This window comes from Pelodiscus sinensis, chromosome 9 (assembly GCF_049634645.1).
Source record: "Pelodiscus sinensis isolate JC-2024 chromosome 9, ASM4963464v1, whole genome shotgun sequence".
Lineage (NCBI taxonomy): Eukaryota > Metazoa > Chordata > Testudines > Trionychidae > Pelodiscus > Pelodiscus sinensis.
The window spans coordinates 23,133,314-23,151,867 of NC_134719.1; the positions used below are offsets into that span (position 1 = coordinate 23,133,314).

Here is an 18,554-nt window from a genome sequence, read left to right on the forward strand (position 1 = left end):
GATGCACCCTGAATCAGCAGATTGTACTGTTATTGGTGACTATGTCTCCAAAATGAGAAAAGGCACCTTTTATCTGTTTTGTAATCCAGTGGGTATAGTAAGAAATAGAATCTCTATACGTCTAGAAAATAGCCAGTAGCTAGTAGACAAGTATATCATTTGCCTTTGCACAAACATAATACAATATTTTTTTTCTGCCTTTTATGAAACCTGCATCAATGGTCATGCTTTGGTCCAGTAGATTGCAACCATGGTTGTCAAATATTTATTCATTCCCTATGTCAGTCCTTTATTTAATTAGCCTAGAAAACTTGTCTCCCCCTTCAAATGATTGAACATTACCCAGGGTTGTGACTCATGTTCTTAAAAGTCTCTTTGCAAATCACAATCATTTGCCCATTAAAATCAAATTGAAATTAGATATCTGATTTTCAGGTTAACAGGAGAAGTCTACTCATTAATGTTGTTTTTCAATACTGAGCCCTGTGACCAGGAAGCATTCACTTGGCTATTTCCTTGGCACACATGCGTGCTCCTTTTCTTGATTTAGTTGACTGGCAGTTGCTGTATGTGTCATATTTCAACACAAGTTACTTGATGATCTGAAGGGTAATTTTTTATAGAACTTCTTTTTCCCCAATTGTGATTTGTTCATTCCTTCTTTGTGTACTATGCTTCTGTTTTCTTGCTGGCCGAGTTGCATTTTTGCTATCACAGGCTGCCCTACAGGTTGAACCTTTAAAATCTGGGACTCTTTGATCCAGCTGGCCAGGTTCAGAATCCTAGCCCATGCTGGGCTGGTGGTAGGGAGCCCAGCCCCAGGAGGGCCAGCATAGGGGAGATGACAGCCCTGGCCAGGGCTGGTAGCAAGGAGCACAGCCCCAGTCAGGCCTACAGGTAACTGGAGCTGTGAGAAGCGCAGACTCAGTTGGGGCTGCCGCACAGTGCAGGAGCACAGTCTTGGCTGGGGCTAACACAGGGAGCTCATCCCTGGGTGGGGCTGTAGTCACCGGGGCATGCAGCCCAGACCAGTACCGTGGTGGGAAGAGGGGGGCACAGCCACTGCCGGGGATGGAGGCAGCAGGGACGGCAACTGTCTGGGAGCATCACAGTGGAGGATGCAGTCCTGGCCAGGCCTGCCACAGTGTGGGGCTAGAGGCAGCAATAGGAAGCAGGGAGTGCAGCTCCAAGCAGAGCCTACAGCCACGGAGGGAGCCTTGACCTCCCCTCATCTGGCAAACTCCATATTTTGGGACCACACAGATCCTGAGGGTGCTGGAGAAGGGAGGTCCAACCTGTACTAGTGGCACCAGCTGTCCCACGTTAGCTGAGATACTACCTGTGATTTTTTAAAAAGTTCTTTTAAAAAATCCGACTATTAGTATATTTCTATACAACCTTCTTTACTGAAAGCAAATCCACAATTCCTTACCTGTTCCTGTAATTACCTTATGAAAGCATTCATGCTTTTTTCTAGGCCTCTGCTCCCTTGGGGAATATATCCTTGTTGTCTATTACATTCCTTTTGGGAATGAAATGCTCATTGCATTTTTTAAAAAAAAACAATGTCAGAGTTATTCTTATCTCCCGCCTCCGCAAAAGGAAATACTTTATAAATAGTTTCAGCTTCACTCTCCAGGGCATAAATGAATGTGCCAAGCTCTGCTTCACTGCTCTCTGTGCAGCTCTTTGTTGTGGTTTGGAAGGTGGTGAAGTACTCCTGCCTCTCAGACCACTTGGTGGGCTTCTTCTTCTAGGAGAGGTGAACTTTGACATTTTATTTCCCTCTTATTTATTCTAGTTCCAAATGTGTTAGCCTCTGGCACTATGACAGATGACAATAGTAAGAAATCAAAGATGACACAATAGGGCTATACAAAATAATGAATGGTCTAAAGAGAAATGAAATTGTAGGCCATTTTCTCCTTCTCAGAATACAAAAACAAAAGAACAGTTGATGGAACTGAAAAGCAACAAACTTAAAACTGATTTTGCACAATGCATAAGTAACCCACGAAACTTATTGCCACGATATATCATTGAAACCAAGAGCTTCTTGGATCTAAAAGGGTGATGAACAATTTATATGCGTACCTTGAACATCCACAGTTACTTTAGACCAGTAATATTCAGACCTTATTGGTTCAGAAGTCAAATTAGTGATCAACATTATTCAAAAGAACCACATTAGTGTGAATTCATAGTTTTATTTACTATGTATAGAAATAGTAAATGAAACAATTTTTGTATGTACATTTATACACACAAACACACACATCCAGAGCAAAATGACTGGGCAAGTATTCTACAATTGGTTAATAACCTAGCAAAAGCATCCTAATTGATTAATAACTTAGATTGTTTAATAATTAAATTACAGTGTTTTAATATCATGAGTTTCAAAGAGTTGCAGGAGGTGCATTAATCATCACTTGTGCCTCCCAAACCTCAGGTTGAGTATCACTGCTTCAGATAAAAAATAATTTATATAAACCCTCATGCATCAGGATATAAACCAGCCTCTAATCGAGAGGATTAGAAAGAAACTTCTCCTCTGGAAGTTACCACTTCCAGGAGGAAGATTTTGTGGGAAACATGCTGCCGTCCAATGAAAATAGCATTTTGCTGTTCTGGTGAGTGCTAACTGAAAAAAAAAGTCTTGATTCAGCAAAACATTTAGGAATATATACTTTTGTGCTTTAATTAATTGACACTCAAAGCTTTAAGAATGAAATCCTGACTTTATTGACATCAATGAGAGTTTTGACATTGACATCAGTGAGGCCAGGATTTCACCCCAACCCCTCTGACGTTCACCCATAGCTAATTATACAAACTGTCCCGTAAGATGTTTTTTAATATAGTCATTAAATCGGGAAATAATAATCCTACTGAATTTTAAGGGATTGGTATCACAATAGGACTCTTGGTGGATTTTAGTTATTTTTAGAGGTATTTTAATTTTTCTTTCCTCTCCAGCTGATACAACTGTATGGTAAATGGCTTTCTAGATGGAGCGATACAAGAAATTGCCTTAATATATTTTTACTAATTTTCCTCTAAAACATTTGTAGATTTTTCCCTTTGTGAAATATATGCCACCACATACAAAATCTATGAGACTGCTATAAAATGTTTTTGCCTCTCAAGAGTAATGCAGCCACTCCAAACTCACACAATGATATGTCATCTATTATATAATTAATTCAATGTACAGTAAAATTCTGATGGTCCGGCATCTGACGGTCCGGCACTCCTGATAGTCCGCCACCATCAGGAACCCGGAAGTGCTCCGGGCAGCCGGACCATTGGAGCTGCTCTGCCCCCAGCTTCCCCGATTCAGCCGCTGCTAAAACTGACCAGCGCTGAATCCGGGAAGCAGGGGGCAGAACAGCTGGAGTGCTGCCGGGTAGGTCCAGTAGCGCTGCCCCTCGGGGCTGCGGGACCAACCCAGCAGCACCCCAGCTGTCCCGGATTCAGCCGCTGCTGAAATTGACCAGCGGCTGACTCCAGGAAGCCCGAGACAGAGCTGCTCTGCCCCAGCTTCCTGGAATCAGCTGCTGGTCAGTTTCAGCAGCAGCTGACTTGGCTACACCTGGCACAGAGCAGCTGGGGTGCTGCTGGGTTGGTCCCCGCAGCGCCGAGGTTTGGCGCTACCAGACCAACCCAGCAGCGCCCCAGCTGCTCTGTCCCAGGCGTCCCGATTCAGCCGCTGCTGAAACTGACCAGGGCTGACTCCAAGAAGCCCTGGGACAGAGCAGCTCTGCCTCTGGCTTTCTGGAGTCAGCCGCTGGTCAGTTTCAGCAGCGACTGAATCGGGACGCCTGGGACAGAGCAGCTGGGGTGCTTCTGGGTTGGTCCAGTAGCGCCGCTCCTCGGTGTTGTGGGACCAACCCAGCAGCCTTCCAGCTGCTCTGCCCCAGGCATCCTGATTCAGCCGCTGCTGAAACTGACCAGGGCTGACTCCAGAAAACCTGGGGAAGAGCAGCTCTGCCTCTGGCTTTCTGGAGTCAGCCACTGATCAGTATCAGCAGCGGCTGACTTGGGGACACCTGGGGCAGAGCAGCTGGGGTGCTGCTGGGTTGGTCCAATAGCGCCGAGGAGTGGCGCTGCGGGACCAACCCGTCAGCACCACAACTGCTCTGCCCCAGGCGTCCCCAAGAGCAGCTGGGGTGCTGACGGGTTGGTCTCGCTGCGCCAAGGGGTTGGCTCTACCGGACCAACCCAGCAGCACCCCAGCTGCTCTGTTGCAGGCGTCCCCAATTCAGCCGCTGCTGAAACTGACCAGCAGCGGCTGAATCGGGGACTCCTGGGGCAGAGCCGGACTATCAGAAGGGAGGGCTATGAGGGGGTCTGGGGTAGCTTCCCCCCTCCCCACCTCCCTCATAGCCCCCCCTTCTGATAGTCCGGCATATCTGATAATCCGGCACCCCCTGGGTCCTAAAGGTGCCGGATTATCGGAAGTTTACTGTAATATACAAGAGATAGACTGTCCCTGCCTCAGATTTGCTTATCCCGATCCTGCAAACATTTACATACCTGATTAACGTCACTCAAACCAGTAGGTCCATATCTTGCCCCATTCCTGGGTATAAAGTTAAATGTGCGTACCTTTAAAAAAATCTCTTTACTCTGAAGCATCAGGAATGACGATGACTAGAGATGGAATATTGGCGATGGAAAGCTCAGGGCTCTGAAGTGCATCAAGAGGCCTCTCTCACAAGTGCTGGGTTGGTTGGTTCTTTCCCATGTGCTCAGGACCTAACTGATCACTAGAGGTGGGGCTGGGAAGGAATTTTCTCCTAGATTAGATTAGCAGTGTCCTTAGGTGGTTTTCAGCTTCCTCTTCAGTGCCTGGGGACAGGTCACTTGTCAGGATTATATGAAGCACATTTCATGTGATCATTTTCCTGCCATTATGGAGGTGAAGGGCACTAGTAAAACTCCATCCCTCCTGTTGTCTGCTTGCAGCTCATAATTGTCTAGTCTCCTGTGGGCTTTGGTCTGATTTGGGTTTAGCATGCCAAAGTAGCTTGTATGAAATGAGGGGTCAGACTAAGTGCTCTGGTTGTCCTTTCTAGCCTTAACTCTATGACTCAAAGACTGCCTGAAACAGAGCCATAGAGGAAAAGGGAAAACTTGGGAAATCCAGAAAAGAGCAATACCCTTTTTTCTTAGTTTGTTTTTTATAAATTATTTTATTAATTTGCATGAAACATCATATTCTTACATGTGCCTCCTGTACTTCCATTTTGATGTTTTCCTGTCACTCTGTAATTGCTCCTGGCTCCATGGTTTTCTAAGGCTGATACTTAAGGAAACCACTCCAGGGACCAGCCATGAAAGATTTTCTTCCTGATTTATTTTAGTGAATGAATTTTGTTCCACTCATACAAATAACTCAGCTGGTTGTTTACTTATGCTTAGTGCCTTTGGATCATAGTTTTGTTTCACATTGTTAATACGCTGGCAGCAATCCAGGATTACTAATTCACTAATACCTTCCTCATTTCTTCACTGAAAACTTATTGAAACATTCAGTAAATCTTCTGTTGCAATAACTAATTACATTCTGAATAATTACAAAATAGTGACCTTGACAATGCATTATGAACAGTGTCAGATAACATGGTCTGATCCTGCATCAGATGAAGTCAATGGAAAAGGTCTCATTAACTTCAATGAAGCAGGAGCAGGCCCATAAATATTTAATCAATTAACTGTTTTGGGATTTCATAGTGAACACATGAAAATTCTCTCTCTCTCTCTCTCTCTCTCAAAATGACAGTGAATATAAATATTTTCTTTCCTCTGTCTCATTCAAATAACAGTGAATGCTCAGGACAATGAAGACCATGTTCCTCTACACTTCTGCTCTCGATTTGGACATCATGAAATTGTGAAGTTTCTACTCCAAAGCAATTTTGAAGTTCAGCCCCATGTGGCCAATATTTATGGAGATACACCTTTGCACCTGTGAGTAATGCAGAGAAGCTTTGCTTTGCATTGCAACTGTGTAATTCATAGCATTATCAATAATACTCTGCTGACTTTTTCTTCAGTGCTTGTTACAATGGAAAGTTTGAAGTTGTCAAGGAAATAATCCAGCTGTCAGGAACAGAAAGTTTGACTAAGGAAAACATATTCAGTGAAACAGCTTTTCACAGGTAGGACATTTAAACATTTCTGCTCACAGATGCATGCAAAATTGACAGTAGAAATCACTTGAACCTAAGCAAGATCAGGACTGCAGGAAGGTGTGAATGTCAGACGCATCTGAGATAGAGGAAAAGCTTAAATGTGGGTGCCACCACAGGGACAGGGGGAGAAGGAGGAAGAAATTGAACTAGATGATGATAACATGCATGAGAGAGATATTAAAAGTTCATCATCAGCTATATAAATCACAGAATCATAGAATACTAGGACTAGAAGGGACCTCAAGAGGTCATCAAATCCAATCCCCTGCCCTCATGTCAGGACCCAGTACTGTCTAGACCATCCCTGAGAGACATTTATCTAACTTGCTCTAAAATATATCTCCAGAGATGGAGATTCCACAACCTCCCTGGGCAACTTAACCAGTGTTTAACCACCCTGACAGTTAGGAATTTTTTCCTAATGTCCAACCTAAACCTCCCTTGCTGCAGTTTGAGCCCATTGCTTTTTGTCCTATCCTCAGAGGCCAAGGAGAACAATTTTTCTCCCTCCTCCTTGTGACACCCTTTTAGATACCTGAAAATCACTATCATGTCCCCGCTCAATCTTCTCTTTTCCAAACTTAATAAGCCCAATTCTTTCAGTTTTCCTTCATAGGTCATGTTCTCTAGACCTTTAATCATTCTTTAATCAAATGTGGTGCTCAGAACTGGACACAATATTCCAGCTGAGGCCTAATCAGCGCAGAGTAGAACGGAAGAATGACTTCTCGTGTCTTGCTCACAACACAACTGTTAATGCATCCTAGAATCGTGTTTGCTTTTTTTGAAATGGCGTCACACTGTTGACTCATATTTAGCTTGTGACCCCACTGTGACCCCTAGATCTCTTTCTGCCATACTCCTTCCTAGATAGTCGCTTCCCATTCTGTATGTGTGAAACTGATTGTTCCTTCCAAAGTGAGTACTTTGCATTTGTCCTTATTAAACTTCTTCCTGTTTACCTCAGACTATTTCTCCAATTTGTCCAGATCATTTTGAATTATGATCTTATCTTCCAAAGCATTTGCAACCCCTCCCAGCTTGGTATCATCTGCAAACTTAATAAGTATACTCTTTATGCCAATATCTAAATAGTTGATGAAGATATTGAACTAGAACCGGTCCCAAAACAGACCCCCATGGAACCCCGCTTGTTATACCTTTCCAGCAGGATTGTGAACTGTTAATAACTACTCTCTGAGAGTGGTTATCCAGCCAGTTATGCACCCACCTTATAGTAACCCCATCTAAGTTGTATTTGCCCAGTTTATTGATAAGAGTATCATGCGAGACCGTATCTAATGCCTTACCAAAGTCTAGGTATGCCAAATCCACCACTTCTCCTTTATCCACTAGACTCGTTATCCTGTCAAAGAAAGCTATCAGATTGGTTTGACATGATTTGTTCTTTACAAATCCATGCTGGCTGTTCCCTATCACCTTATTATCTTCCAGGTATTTGCAGATGATTTCCTTAATTACTTGCTCCATTATCTTTCCTGGCACTGAAGTTAAACTGACTAGTCTGTAGTTTCCTGGGTTGTTCTTATTTTCTTTTTATAGATGGGCACTATGTTTGCCCTTTTCTAGTCTTCTGGAATCTCTCCTGTCTTCCATGATTTTCCAAAGATGATAGCTAAAGTCTCAGATACCTCTTCTATCAGCTCCTTGAGTATTCTAGGATGCATTTCATCAGGCCCTGGTGACTTGAAGACATATAACTTTTCTAGGTGATTTTTAACTTGTTCTTTTTTTATTTTATCCTCTAAACCAGGGGTCTCCAAACTACGGCCCACGGGCCGGATGCGGCCCGCGAGGCCCTCTCATCCGGCCCGTGGAGACTGTGACGGGGAAGAAACTCCCCGCACTAACAGCCCCTCTCCTGGAGAAGCGCCGAGCGGCGCAGCGCCGCAGAGCTGGGGTGGGGAAGAAACTCCCCACACTGACAGCCCCTCCCCCGGAGAAGCGCCGAGCGGCGCGGCGGAGCGGAGCCCAGGGGAAAGCCCACGGGGAGGGGAGCGAGGGCGCAGAGCCGCAGGCGCGGCAGGCGAGGAAGGCGGCAGGACCCAGGAGGAGAAGGGGCAGGGACGCCAGGGTGAGCGGCACGCCCCGTGCGTGCCGGCTCAAAAGGGGGAGGGGCCAGAAGGACAGGGGCGGCCGGCACTCACTTTCTTTTGGGCAGGCAGCCAGGAGAGGGAAGCCGGAGGAGCCAGCGGGACGGAGGAGGGACTCTGGACCCGCGCAGCCCTTGCCCTGGGCAGCGAGACTCCCCGGCCGGGGGTGCGGGGGATCGGAGCCGCCAACGGACGGCCACACGCCCTGCGGACCGACGGCCGAGCCCGGGCTCTGCGCGTCCCTCACAGCAAGAGGGGTTGGGACTTGGCGTGGACAATTGCTCCCTATTGGCCAGTGCGTTCTTATCCTATTGGCTAGCTCTCTCATGAGGTCATTAGTGGGCTGGGCTCTATTTTGGCATCCAGGAAACAATTTCACCATTCACACTAATACAGGTGTTCATGTGTAGTGTATCAATGTGTTATTAAATAATAACTGAATAAAATAATATTAAATAAATAATTAAAAACAACATCCATGTTTTGATTGTTTTTTATTTGGACCTCAAGTCTGTAGTCGGCCCCCGAACTGCTGTTTGATAGTTAATGCGGCCCTCGGGCAGAAAAGTTTGGAGACCCCTGCTCTAAACCTACCACCTGCCCACTAGCATTCACTATGTTAGGCATTCCTTCAGACTTCTCGGTGAAGACCGAAACAAAGAAGTCTTTAAGCATCTCTGCCATTTCCAAGTTTCCTGTTAATGTTTCTCTCTCATCACTGAGCAGTGGACCTGCCCTGTCCTTGGTCTTCCTCTTGCTTCTAATATATTTATAGAATGTCTTCTTGTTTCTCTTTATTCCTCTAGCAAGTTTGAGCTCATTTTGTGCCTTTGCCTTTCTAATCTTGCCCTGGCATTCCTGTATTGTTTGCCTATATACATCCTTTGTAATTTGTCCTAGTTTACATTTTTTTAATATGACTCCTTTTTTATTTTTAGATCATGCAAAATCTCCTGGTTAAGCCAAGGTGATCTTTTGCCATATTTTCTATCTTTCCTACACAGCAGAATAGCTTGCGTTTGGGCCCTTCATAATGTCCCTTTGAAAAAATGCCAGCTCTCTTCAGTTGTTTTTCCTCTCAGTCTTGCTTCCCATGAGACCTTACCTACCAATTCTCTGAGCTTACTAAAATCTGCCTTCCTGAAATCCATTGTCTCTATTTTGCTGTTCTCCCTTCTACCCTTCCTTATAATCATGAATTCTGTGATTGCTTCTTTTCCTTTTTCTGACCAAAGGGAATCTAAGCTTGGACTACCTTATACTTAGAATCCACTTGGCCTCCAGCCTTTTCATCTAACTAGGGGGTGGCACAGCAAAATTTGTGAAAAATTTTGTTCTAAATATTTTTGGCCACAGAGAATTTTTTAGAAGCAGTCACAGACCAGATCCAATTAATTCTGCACAACTGTGTTTAATATTGGCACTGAGACATTCAGGATATTTCCAAAGTACCAGAAAAGCACATATTTGTTTTAGTAGATAAGCCCTGCATTTGCACATTTAAATTCTCCATTCTGTCACCTGGGTGTATGCCAATGTAACTCCCTTGAAATCTTTAGGTAACCAAAGTTAATTTGTCTATTTCTGTGGACTGGGGGAGGTTTTTTTTTCTAATGTTCTTATTTATTTGTTGCAGTGCCTGTACCTATGGCAAGAATATTGAACTTGTAAAATTTCTCCTTGACCAGAATGTTTTAAACATCAATCATCAAGGAAGAGATGGGCATACAGGTACAGTCATGAGGGCCGTGACTCACTATGGGTATGTCTACACTACCACCCTAGTTCGAACTAGGGTGGTTAATGTAGGCAACCGAAGTTGCAAATGAAGTCCGGGATTTAAATATCCCGGGCTTCATTTGCATCTTGCCGGGCGCCGCCATTTTTAAAGCCCCTCTAGTTCGGACTCCGTGCCCGTGGCTACATGTGGCACAGAGTAGGTAGTTCGGATTAGGCTTCCTATTCCGAACTACCGTTACTCCCGGGCTTCATTTGCAACTTCGGTTGCCTACATTAACCACCCTAGTTCGAACTAGGGTGGTAGTGTAGACATACCCTATTTGTGTATGCAGATAACACCAGACTTTTAATGTACTAAATCAGAGGATGTTTCCAGCTCTGAAGGTTGGCTGGGATTTTCAAAGGTGCCTGCTGTGCCAGCTAGGTCTTCAGTCTCCCTTGACATTTCAAAAAGATTTTCATAGTCTTGCGCTCCTTTGGAAATTCCAGGGTTATAGACTAATTACCCAGTTCTGCAAGGGACTGAGAATTCTCAACTCCCACTGAAGCCAATAGGTGCTGAGAGCAGAGAGCATCTGTTAGTATCTTGCCCTAAAGCAGGGCCTCCAACTATCAGGCTGTGGGTCATCCTTGGCAGGAACAGGAGCTGTGGGGAAGCAAAGCATACTCAGGGGATGCACTCATGCTGCTGCACTCCACTTCCCCACAGCTCCTACTGCAGCAGAGAGGGGAGGTGCAACCCTTCTGCCGCCCTGTGCCAGCTTCCCTCCCACCCCAGTGTTCCCTGAAACTGCATCCTCACGGAGCTGGGGTGCAACAGGGGGGAGAGGGCAAAGCGATGACAGGAGGGGGCAGGGCTTAGGGAATGGTAATGGCAGCACCTCTCATCCTGCTGGAACTCCTGGGCCAGATTGCATAACTTCTCCAGCAAGGGATGGCCTGTGAGCCGGGAGGCTACCCTGCAGGCAGAAGCGGATACATTGCAGTGACCAAACACAAAGCAGCATGCGGTCTTTATAGCTAGCACACTTGATACAGCAAGTAGGTTCTCATAAAATGTTAGCACTGTGTGGTGAGGAGCAGTATGTTAATTGAGGGGCTTTTCTAACTAAGCATGGTGACATGGAAGAGGGTGCAAAGAGGGCAGTGGCCTAAGAAGGTGAAAGCATCAGTCTTGAGAGAAATTTGGGTGGCTAAGGATCAGGGACAGAGATGTAGGCAGATGGTCCGTGAAGTACTTTAAAGTGCAGAGGAGAACACTGAATAGATGGGGAATCAGTGCAGACATAGAAAAAGGGAGGAGACCTGCTCAAACTAAAGGGCAGGGAAGCCCATTTTCTGTTTGTTCTTACATGCCTATCAAGTTGCTAGCATACATTTGTTGTAGCATGTGGTAAAATAAGTACTGACATATACTATAGAGCACACAATAGATTGGCTCTTATAGAATAATATTCTCTGTTCCTGCATTGCCCAGTCTTTTGTCTAATAATATTCGCCTTTATCAAGGAAAACAGTTCCAGTTTTATAGCTATTCCTATAAGTCCAATTATTCTTTAACACTTGTGCTTACCCTAATGACTTTTCTTTCTTTTCTAATGTTCTAGGATTACACTGTGCTTGCTACCATGGTCATATTCGTCTAGTACAGTTTTTACTGGATAACGGAGCTGATATGAATCTGGTAGCCTGTGATCCCAGCAGGTCTAGTGGAGAAAAAGATGAGCAGACCTGTTTGATGTGGGCTTATGAGAAAGGTATGTCAATTCTCCACTTTCTGCTGCAAACATGTAGGAACGCCCCAGATAGAAGATAATAGTACAAAATAATCCTGTATCATCTGTAGATTGGGAGCTCCCACTATTTGTATACCAGCACCTGGCATCAAGGGTTATGAAAACCAAGGCTGGAATTTATCTCATCAGATATTCTAGCCTGCTAAACATCACTTTGGTTCAACACAAACTTAGCTGCAAAAATGTCCTGCTAAAATTAAAGAAATCCGTTTTTCAGAAAGATTGTTCAGAAATGCAATTTTCTGCCTGTTTTCTATAGATGAAGGTTTGAGTTTTATGGCTGGAAGAGGCATGATAAGAAGCCGTGCATTAAAATATAGCAATTCTTTATTTCCTCAGAGCAGAGAACTTTTCAGGGGTTCCTGCTAGTGATATAAGCGACTAATCACCTAGTCCACTATCCGATAAGCAAAAGCTTATTGGATAGTCGGCACATTAGTCAGCTAGTCGCTTCCCCCCTTGCTGCCTCCATCATAAAGAGGCAGCAACAGGGGGAAGAAGAGAGAGTGCTGGGAGGAGCCAGCTTAAAAGCCGGTTCCCCCCAACTCCATCTCCGTGGGACGGACAGGAGTGTAGTGGTGGCGCTGCCTCTTTGAAATGCATCTCAAAGATTGTGCATTTCAGCATATCAAAGACTGAAACACTGCATGGAGCCTGGGGTCAGTGGGGGATTCAGAGTCCCCTCTGGCCCCAGGCTCCATGCGGGCGCTTCCGCTTTGAAATGTACAAGAGCCCCAGTTGGGGCTCTTGTACATTTCAAAGGCAGAACATGTGCTAGTCCTTATCAACTAATCAAATAGTCAATGGAAATCTTATCGACTGTTCAATTAGTTAATTTATGTTTAACATCCCTAGTTTCTACTATACTTTCGTGTTTGTGTCCATAGAATAGTCTCAATAACATGCCAGATTTGGGATCTGCTTTTCTTTTGTTTTGCTATTCAACCCAAAAGCTTTGTTTTTTGCTGAAAATGTTTCCAGTTGTGCACAGCCATTGTTGGATTGGGAACTTCATGCATTAGAATGTGTGTGCCCCCTTCTCCTGTCTCTGCGTATAATACAAGGCACCACAGAGGGCTAGTGGTGCAATCTCCCATGTAACACTCCCATCTCGGTATCCCTACTGTCTGTTTCTTTTTCTTTCACTTTATACAGCTGATGAAGTGAGTTGCAACTCATTAAAGCTTATGCCATAATAAAATTGTTAGTCCTCAATGTGCCACCAGACTCCTTGTTGTTTTTTATGTAATAGACTAACATAGCTAGCTACCTCTGAAACCTGCATACACTCAATCACTTATAGTAATTATAGGAATTTTCAGTTACACTAGACATAGAGATCCAAAAACTAAGGTTATAAGTAACATCAAATAATCAGTTAGTAGGTTGTAGATTGTCTTGATTAGTTAGTTGCCAATAGCTCTCCTTAAGATTTGCTCTAAGCAGAAATTTTTGTCTCCTTGACAACTGTATTAAAATATCAGCCAGTATTACACAAATGGAGTGTTATGTCTGTTCCCAAATGAAATCCCAGGGATCATCTAAGGAGATGGAAACATTGCCTAGTGGATTCAACACAATGCAGCTTTAGCAATCTTTGGGACAGTAGAACTCCAGTGAGGAAGCCTTTCAGTGCTTGCAAGCTTACTGGCACTTCTTTGGCAGGTTTGTGTTTATTAGGAGCCAGAATGCTTGCACTCATTAGGCTGTTGATGAAGAATATCCCTAAGAAAATGCCAGCAAATTGTACCACTGAGTTGGCAGGGAATTAAAACATTTCCAAGCAAACAGAGCCAAGAGAGCCGTTTAAATGCAAGATAGTACTTGGTATGTGAGCACTGCATCACAATCTCATTCTGAATGTCTCTCTTGTTTCTGCTCTATTCTGTGTGAGAGGCAAACAGCATCCCTTGCTGATGCCTGGAGCAAGAATCTATGATAAAATTTTCCATTGGACTGGGAAAAGTAGAAATTAGAGAGTGAAGATTCTGAGATCCCCAAAAGCATTAAAACTAGGGTGTAAAATCCTGGTTAAAAAGTTAACAGGTTAAATGGAATGTTAAACATTTTGTTCAAGCCTGGCAGGACTGGAGCACCCCTTCCCCACCACCCATGGCATGGTGCAGCAGACCTGCCTGGGCTGGAGCGGCCCACAGCCAGACTAGATGGCCCGCAGCATGACATGTGGAGCAGCCTTCTCCGTGTGGTATTTCCACAGAACCCAGGATCAGCTGGAGACTCCTCAGCCTATCCCAGGCTCCAGCATGGCATTTCAAAGAGTGGAGAGCCCGGTGTCAGCTGAGGAGTCCCCAGGTGATCCTGGGTTCCAGGGAAATGCCGCACAGAGCCCAGGGTCAGCTGAGGAGTCTCCAGCTGATGCCAGCTCCACGTGGCATTTCAAAGCAGCAGTGCCACATGGAACCAGTGTCAGCGGAAACTCTGCGTCCCCCACTGACCTCAGGCTCCCTGTGGGCACTTCCACTTTGAAATGCACAAGAGCCTCTGTTGGGGACTCATACATTTCAAAGCTGGCACACCATGTACAGCCCGGCGCCAGCAGGAAGTCCCGCTGACTCCGGGCTTCACGCAGTTGCTTTTGTTTTGAAATCCCCCTGGGCTCTTGCGCATTTCAAAGCAGAAGCACCTTAATGGAGCCCGGAGTCAGCAGGACTTCCCGCTAGCCCCGGGCTGCACACAGTGTGCCAGCTTTGAAATACACAAGAGCCCATTTCAAAGGAGGAATGCAGAAGTGCCTATTGACTAGTTAATTAATTGTTATTTAACATCCTTAGTCTGAGCCCTAGATTTAGTCCAATATGACTTTTTCTGCCAAAATGCAGAATGGAAACAGTTGCTCAGTACTGCAAACTCTCATGACTTCCTAGCATATCAAAAGGTCCATGATGTGTTTCTTAAAGTCACAGCTCTTGGAGTAGTGAGGTTATGTAAAAATGAGAATATCTACACTACTATTTTTGGCCTCATCAGCCCGTCAGTTGACACAGGTTCTCAGACTTACTCCTGTTTATTTATTAATTTATTTATTTTTTGGAGTGTAGCCATACCCTGCCCTGCCAGCCTATAGTGAAAATTACAGAAGGGGGGTTTCAGCCAGGTTTTCCCCACGTTCACCTAACTGAGAAATCCTATCACATTTCTGACCATGGCCACTGAATACCTTCTTTATATGTTTTCATAACCAGAAGCGTTATTTATTTTAAAACTTCTTCTAACCTGTGTATAAATTGATATTTAATGTTCAAATCATCATTCCTCTTTTTAGGACACGATGCCATTGTTACCCTTCTGAAGCATTATAAAAGACCACAGGATGACTCACCCTGTAATGAATATTCCCAACCTGGAGGAGGTACAGTTTGATAAGTTAGTCACTTTATATTCGGAAGGACCTGATCCAAAGGCCATTAAAATCTGTGATAATTTTTCCCCAGCTATCAGTGAGCTTTGCATCAGGCATTATCTGGTACAGTAAATTTATATGTGAAGATAATTTATAGGCTCGAGTGTCCCCATTTTTCAGGTACACTGTGTCTCTGATTTATGCCAAAACTTCTCCTTTATCATAGAGAAGCATTGTCACTTTATGTTACTGATTAGAGATAAAAACTAAGCTTTGAAAAAAAAATCCTTAATAATCATTACACATACCTGTCTACATATTTAATACCTTGTTTAGTCATTCTCTTTGTTTTGTCTTTGTTTGATGTCTGATTATTGGCATGCAGAAAGTTTCTGTGTTCAGTCCAATCCTTCATATTTTTGAATGTCTTTAGCTACCTAATTGCCCTGTATCTGGGATTAATTACTCTTTTTGTTACAAAAATATCTCTATTGCTGACTAAATGACAAATGGCAAGAAGTAAATTTGTTAATCTTGGCTCACAAAAGTTTTATATTGTGTTAAGAAAATATCTACAAAGAAAATGAGACATGAAGCATTCTTGCTTAGATTTCTTAGCTCACCTTGGGCACAATTTGCTCACAGTGAGTGAATGGAAAAAATCCTACTGATATCCATAGGACTAATGTTGAAAAGCCTACAGAAAGCAGAGATTGTCTAACTGGGTGTGCTTCAGGTTAGATATACTGTATTTCTGGAGCGTGTGTATCTCTGGAGGGCTGAGTTTGCACAAATCCTTGAATTTTAACTCCAACAAGCTCCTAACACATACAGACACGGAAATAAAATCTGCTCGGAACAGCTAAATCTCAGATTTTTTCAGTTCACTCTCTTGATACCTTCATGTATACTGTATGGTGTGGGTCACATTTTTAACAGTGCAACATCTGCATTTAAGTCCAAATTTTAAAACAGAGTTCAGTCCCCATTTAGGGTACGTCTAAACTACATGGCTCTGTCGACGGAGCCATGTAGATTTGTTGTTTTGGCAAAGTCAAATGAAGCCGCGATTTAAATGATCGCGGCTTCATTTAAATTTACATGGCTGCCGCGCTGAGCCAACAAACAGCTGATCTGCTGTTTGTCCGCTTAGCGCGCTAGTCTGGACGCTCCCCTGTCGACATCCCCTTTGTCGGCAGCCCCGGTAAACCTCATCCCACGAGAAATAACGGGGCTGCCGACAAAGGGCTTTGATGTCGGCAGGGGAGCGTCCAGACTAGCACGCTGAGCGGACAAACAGCTGATCAGCTGTTTGTCGGCTCAGCGCGGCAGCCATGTAAATTTAAATGAAGCCGCGATCATTTAAATCGCGGCTTCATTTGACTTTGCCTATGTGTCTAATCTACATGCCTCTGATGACAGAGGCATGTAGTCTAGACACAGCCTTAGGCATCTAAACAAGAGGTCAGATTCTCAGTGCATGGTGAGCACTGAGCCTTCTCGAGTATCTGTCTAATAAGTGTCACAAGAGTCATTGTTTGGGTGGTGAGTGTTTTGTGAATCTGTCTCCAGGCATTGAAGCTGATCACTTGCAAATATGGTCAACAATGGAGCTATGTCAATACCCCTTGAACCTCTGTGGTCCTGAACTCTGGTCTGGCAACATCAGTAACTAGCCAGAGCACAGAGGTTGCCCACAGCTGAGAACAGAGCTGGCTAGAAGGGCAGTGGGGCTGGCGGGGCCTATGGGGTTGGTGAGCCACAGCCAGTGGTGCCTCTGGAGCCCATGAGGTGGGGGAGTTACAGAGCCCACATCCAATGTGGCCACCAGAGCTTACAGGTCCAGCAGGGCTGCTGGCAAGCTCAGGGCCAGGAGCAGTAGTGCCAGGTAGCTGAAGAGAGGAGCCCAGCAGGGATGCTGGTGCCCCAGCTTCCATGCCTCCCATGTTCCAGCAAACTCTTTTGTCCGGGACCCATCAGGTCCTGAGGGTGCAGCATCAGGGAGATCCAACCTATACTGAGCATCTTGCCTAGCATTGAGAGCTCATGTGTTTAAAAACATGAGCTCATAGTCCCATCAGATTTTTTAAATGATATTTTTGCTCACATTTTCTCTACTCTTTAAGTAAAAAATGCCTCACTTCTTTTATCAGCAAAGGCATTTCTACTGTCCTCAGAATAGTTCATAAACTTCATTTTCTTCTTTGATTTCAGATGGTTCCTACGTCTCTGTTCCATCCCCTCTAGGGAAGATTAAAAGCATGACAAAAGGTATTTTAATGGCAGGAGGAAAAAAACAAGTGTTATATTCTGTTGCTAAAGGTGTTTATCATCCTGCATATACAACACATGATCATTTTTACCTGATTTTTTTATTTAGAAATGTAAAGAAAATATGTCTAAAACAGGAGCTGTATTCCTATGGGAATATTTTGGAAAGCAATTTACTTACCCTGATTTATTGACTTGAGTGGAGACAGAGGTGTTCAGTACCTAGCAGGAACAAAACCATACTACTGAAGTCTTAATTTTTTTTATATGCAGCATTGTTGTAGCTGTTTTGGTTCCAGAATATTAGGGAGGCAAGATAGGTGAGATAATATATTTTATTGGACCAACTTTGATTGGTGAAAGAGACACATTTCTGAGCTTATGCAAAGGTGAAGAAGTGGGACCAATAAAAGATATTACCTCTCTCTTTTCCTTTTCTGTCAACTTTAAAATTTCCAGAGAAATTAACTGTTTTTCAGGTTCAAACCAGTGGGGGTTTTTTTGAGAAAAATTTGTGACAGTGAACTGATACTAGAGAAATAAACATAAATATATAAATGCAGAGCTAACAAACAATAGATTGAAATCTGCTGGGAAATCTTTGGAGATACTTTTGTAAGAAAGATGCTATCCAAAAATAAATGGTTTTGTATTGATGCAGATGTAGCCAAAGAATTCAGAATTTATCTTTAAAGGTATTTCACATTTTGAGATGCCTTTGATTTTCCATTTCAAATGTTAGCTCTGGGTGTACTCAAGGGCTTATATTGTTTACATGTAATCAGCATGCACATTAAAATGTTCTATCTAGAAAAATTCTTATAAGCACCTTGTGGTAGACCATATGGATTAACAGTTTAGGGATGTTTCGCATGTGAATTCAGTTGAACATTAGAGTTTAGATTTCAAATGCCATTGAACAGTAGGATCAGATCACAAATAAGAAACACAGCATTGGTAGAGTGCTAGAAACCCGAATAAGGAACTAATTCCTTACATAAAGGATTTTATGCCACAATCACATGATCCAAACAGAATATGCTTATGGGACAGTGTTCATCAGTGATAAGAC

At 43.8% G+C, this 18,554-nt stretch overlaps 1 protein-coding gene across 2 annotated transcripts in view; it reads left to right on the plus strand.

The window, feature by feature from the left end:
* Positions 1 to 18,554, plus strand: part of TNNI3K (TNNI3 interacting kinase) — a 190,841-nt gene that overhangs the window by 55,127 nt on the left and 117,160 nt on the right. For both annotated transcript variants that reach the window (XM_006130399.4, XM_075936240.1), the window contains 6 exons: positions 5,832 to 5,976; positions 6,063 to 6,167; positions 9,951 to 10,045; positions 11,662 to 11,811; positions 15,134 to 15,220; positions 17,426 to 17,482. In XM_006130399.4, the coding sequence (XP_006130461.1) occupies positions 5,832 to 5,976; positions 6,063 to 6,167; positions 9,951 to 10,045; positions 11,662 to 11,811; positions 15,134 to 15,220; positions 17,426 to 17,482 (639 nt within the window). The remainder of the gene's footprint in view (positions 1 to 5,831; positions 5,977 to 6,062; positions 6,168 to 9,950; positions 10,046 to 11,661; positions 11,812 to 15,133; positions 15,221 to 17,425; positions 17,483 to 18,554) is intronic.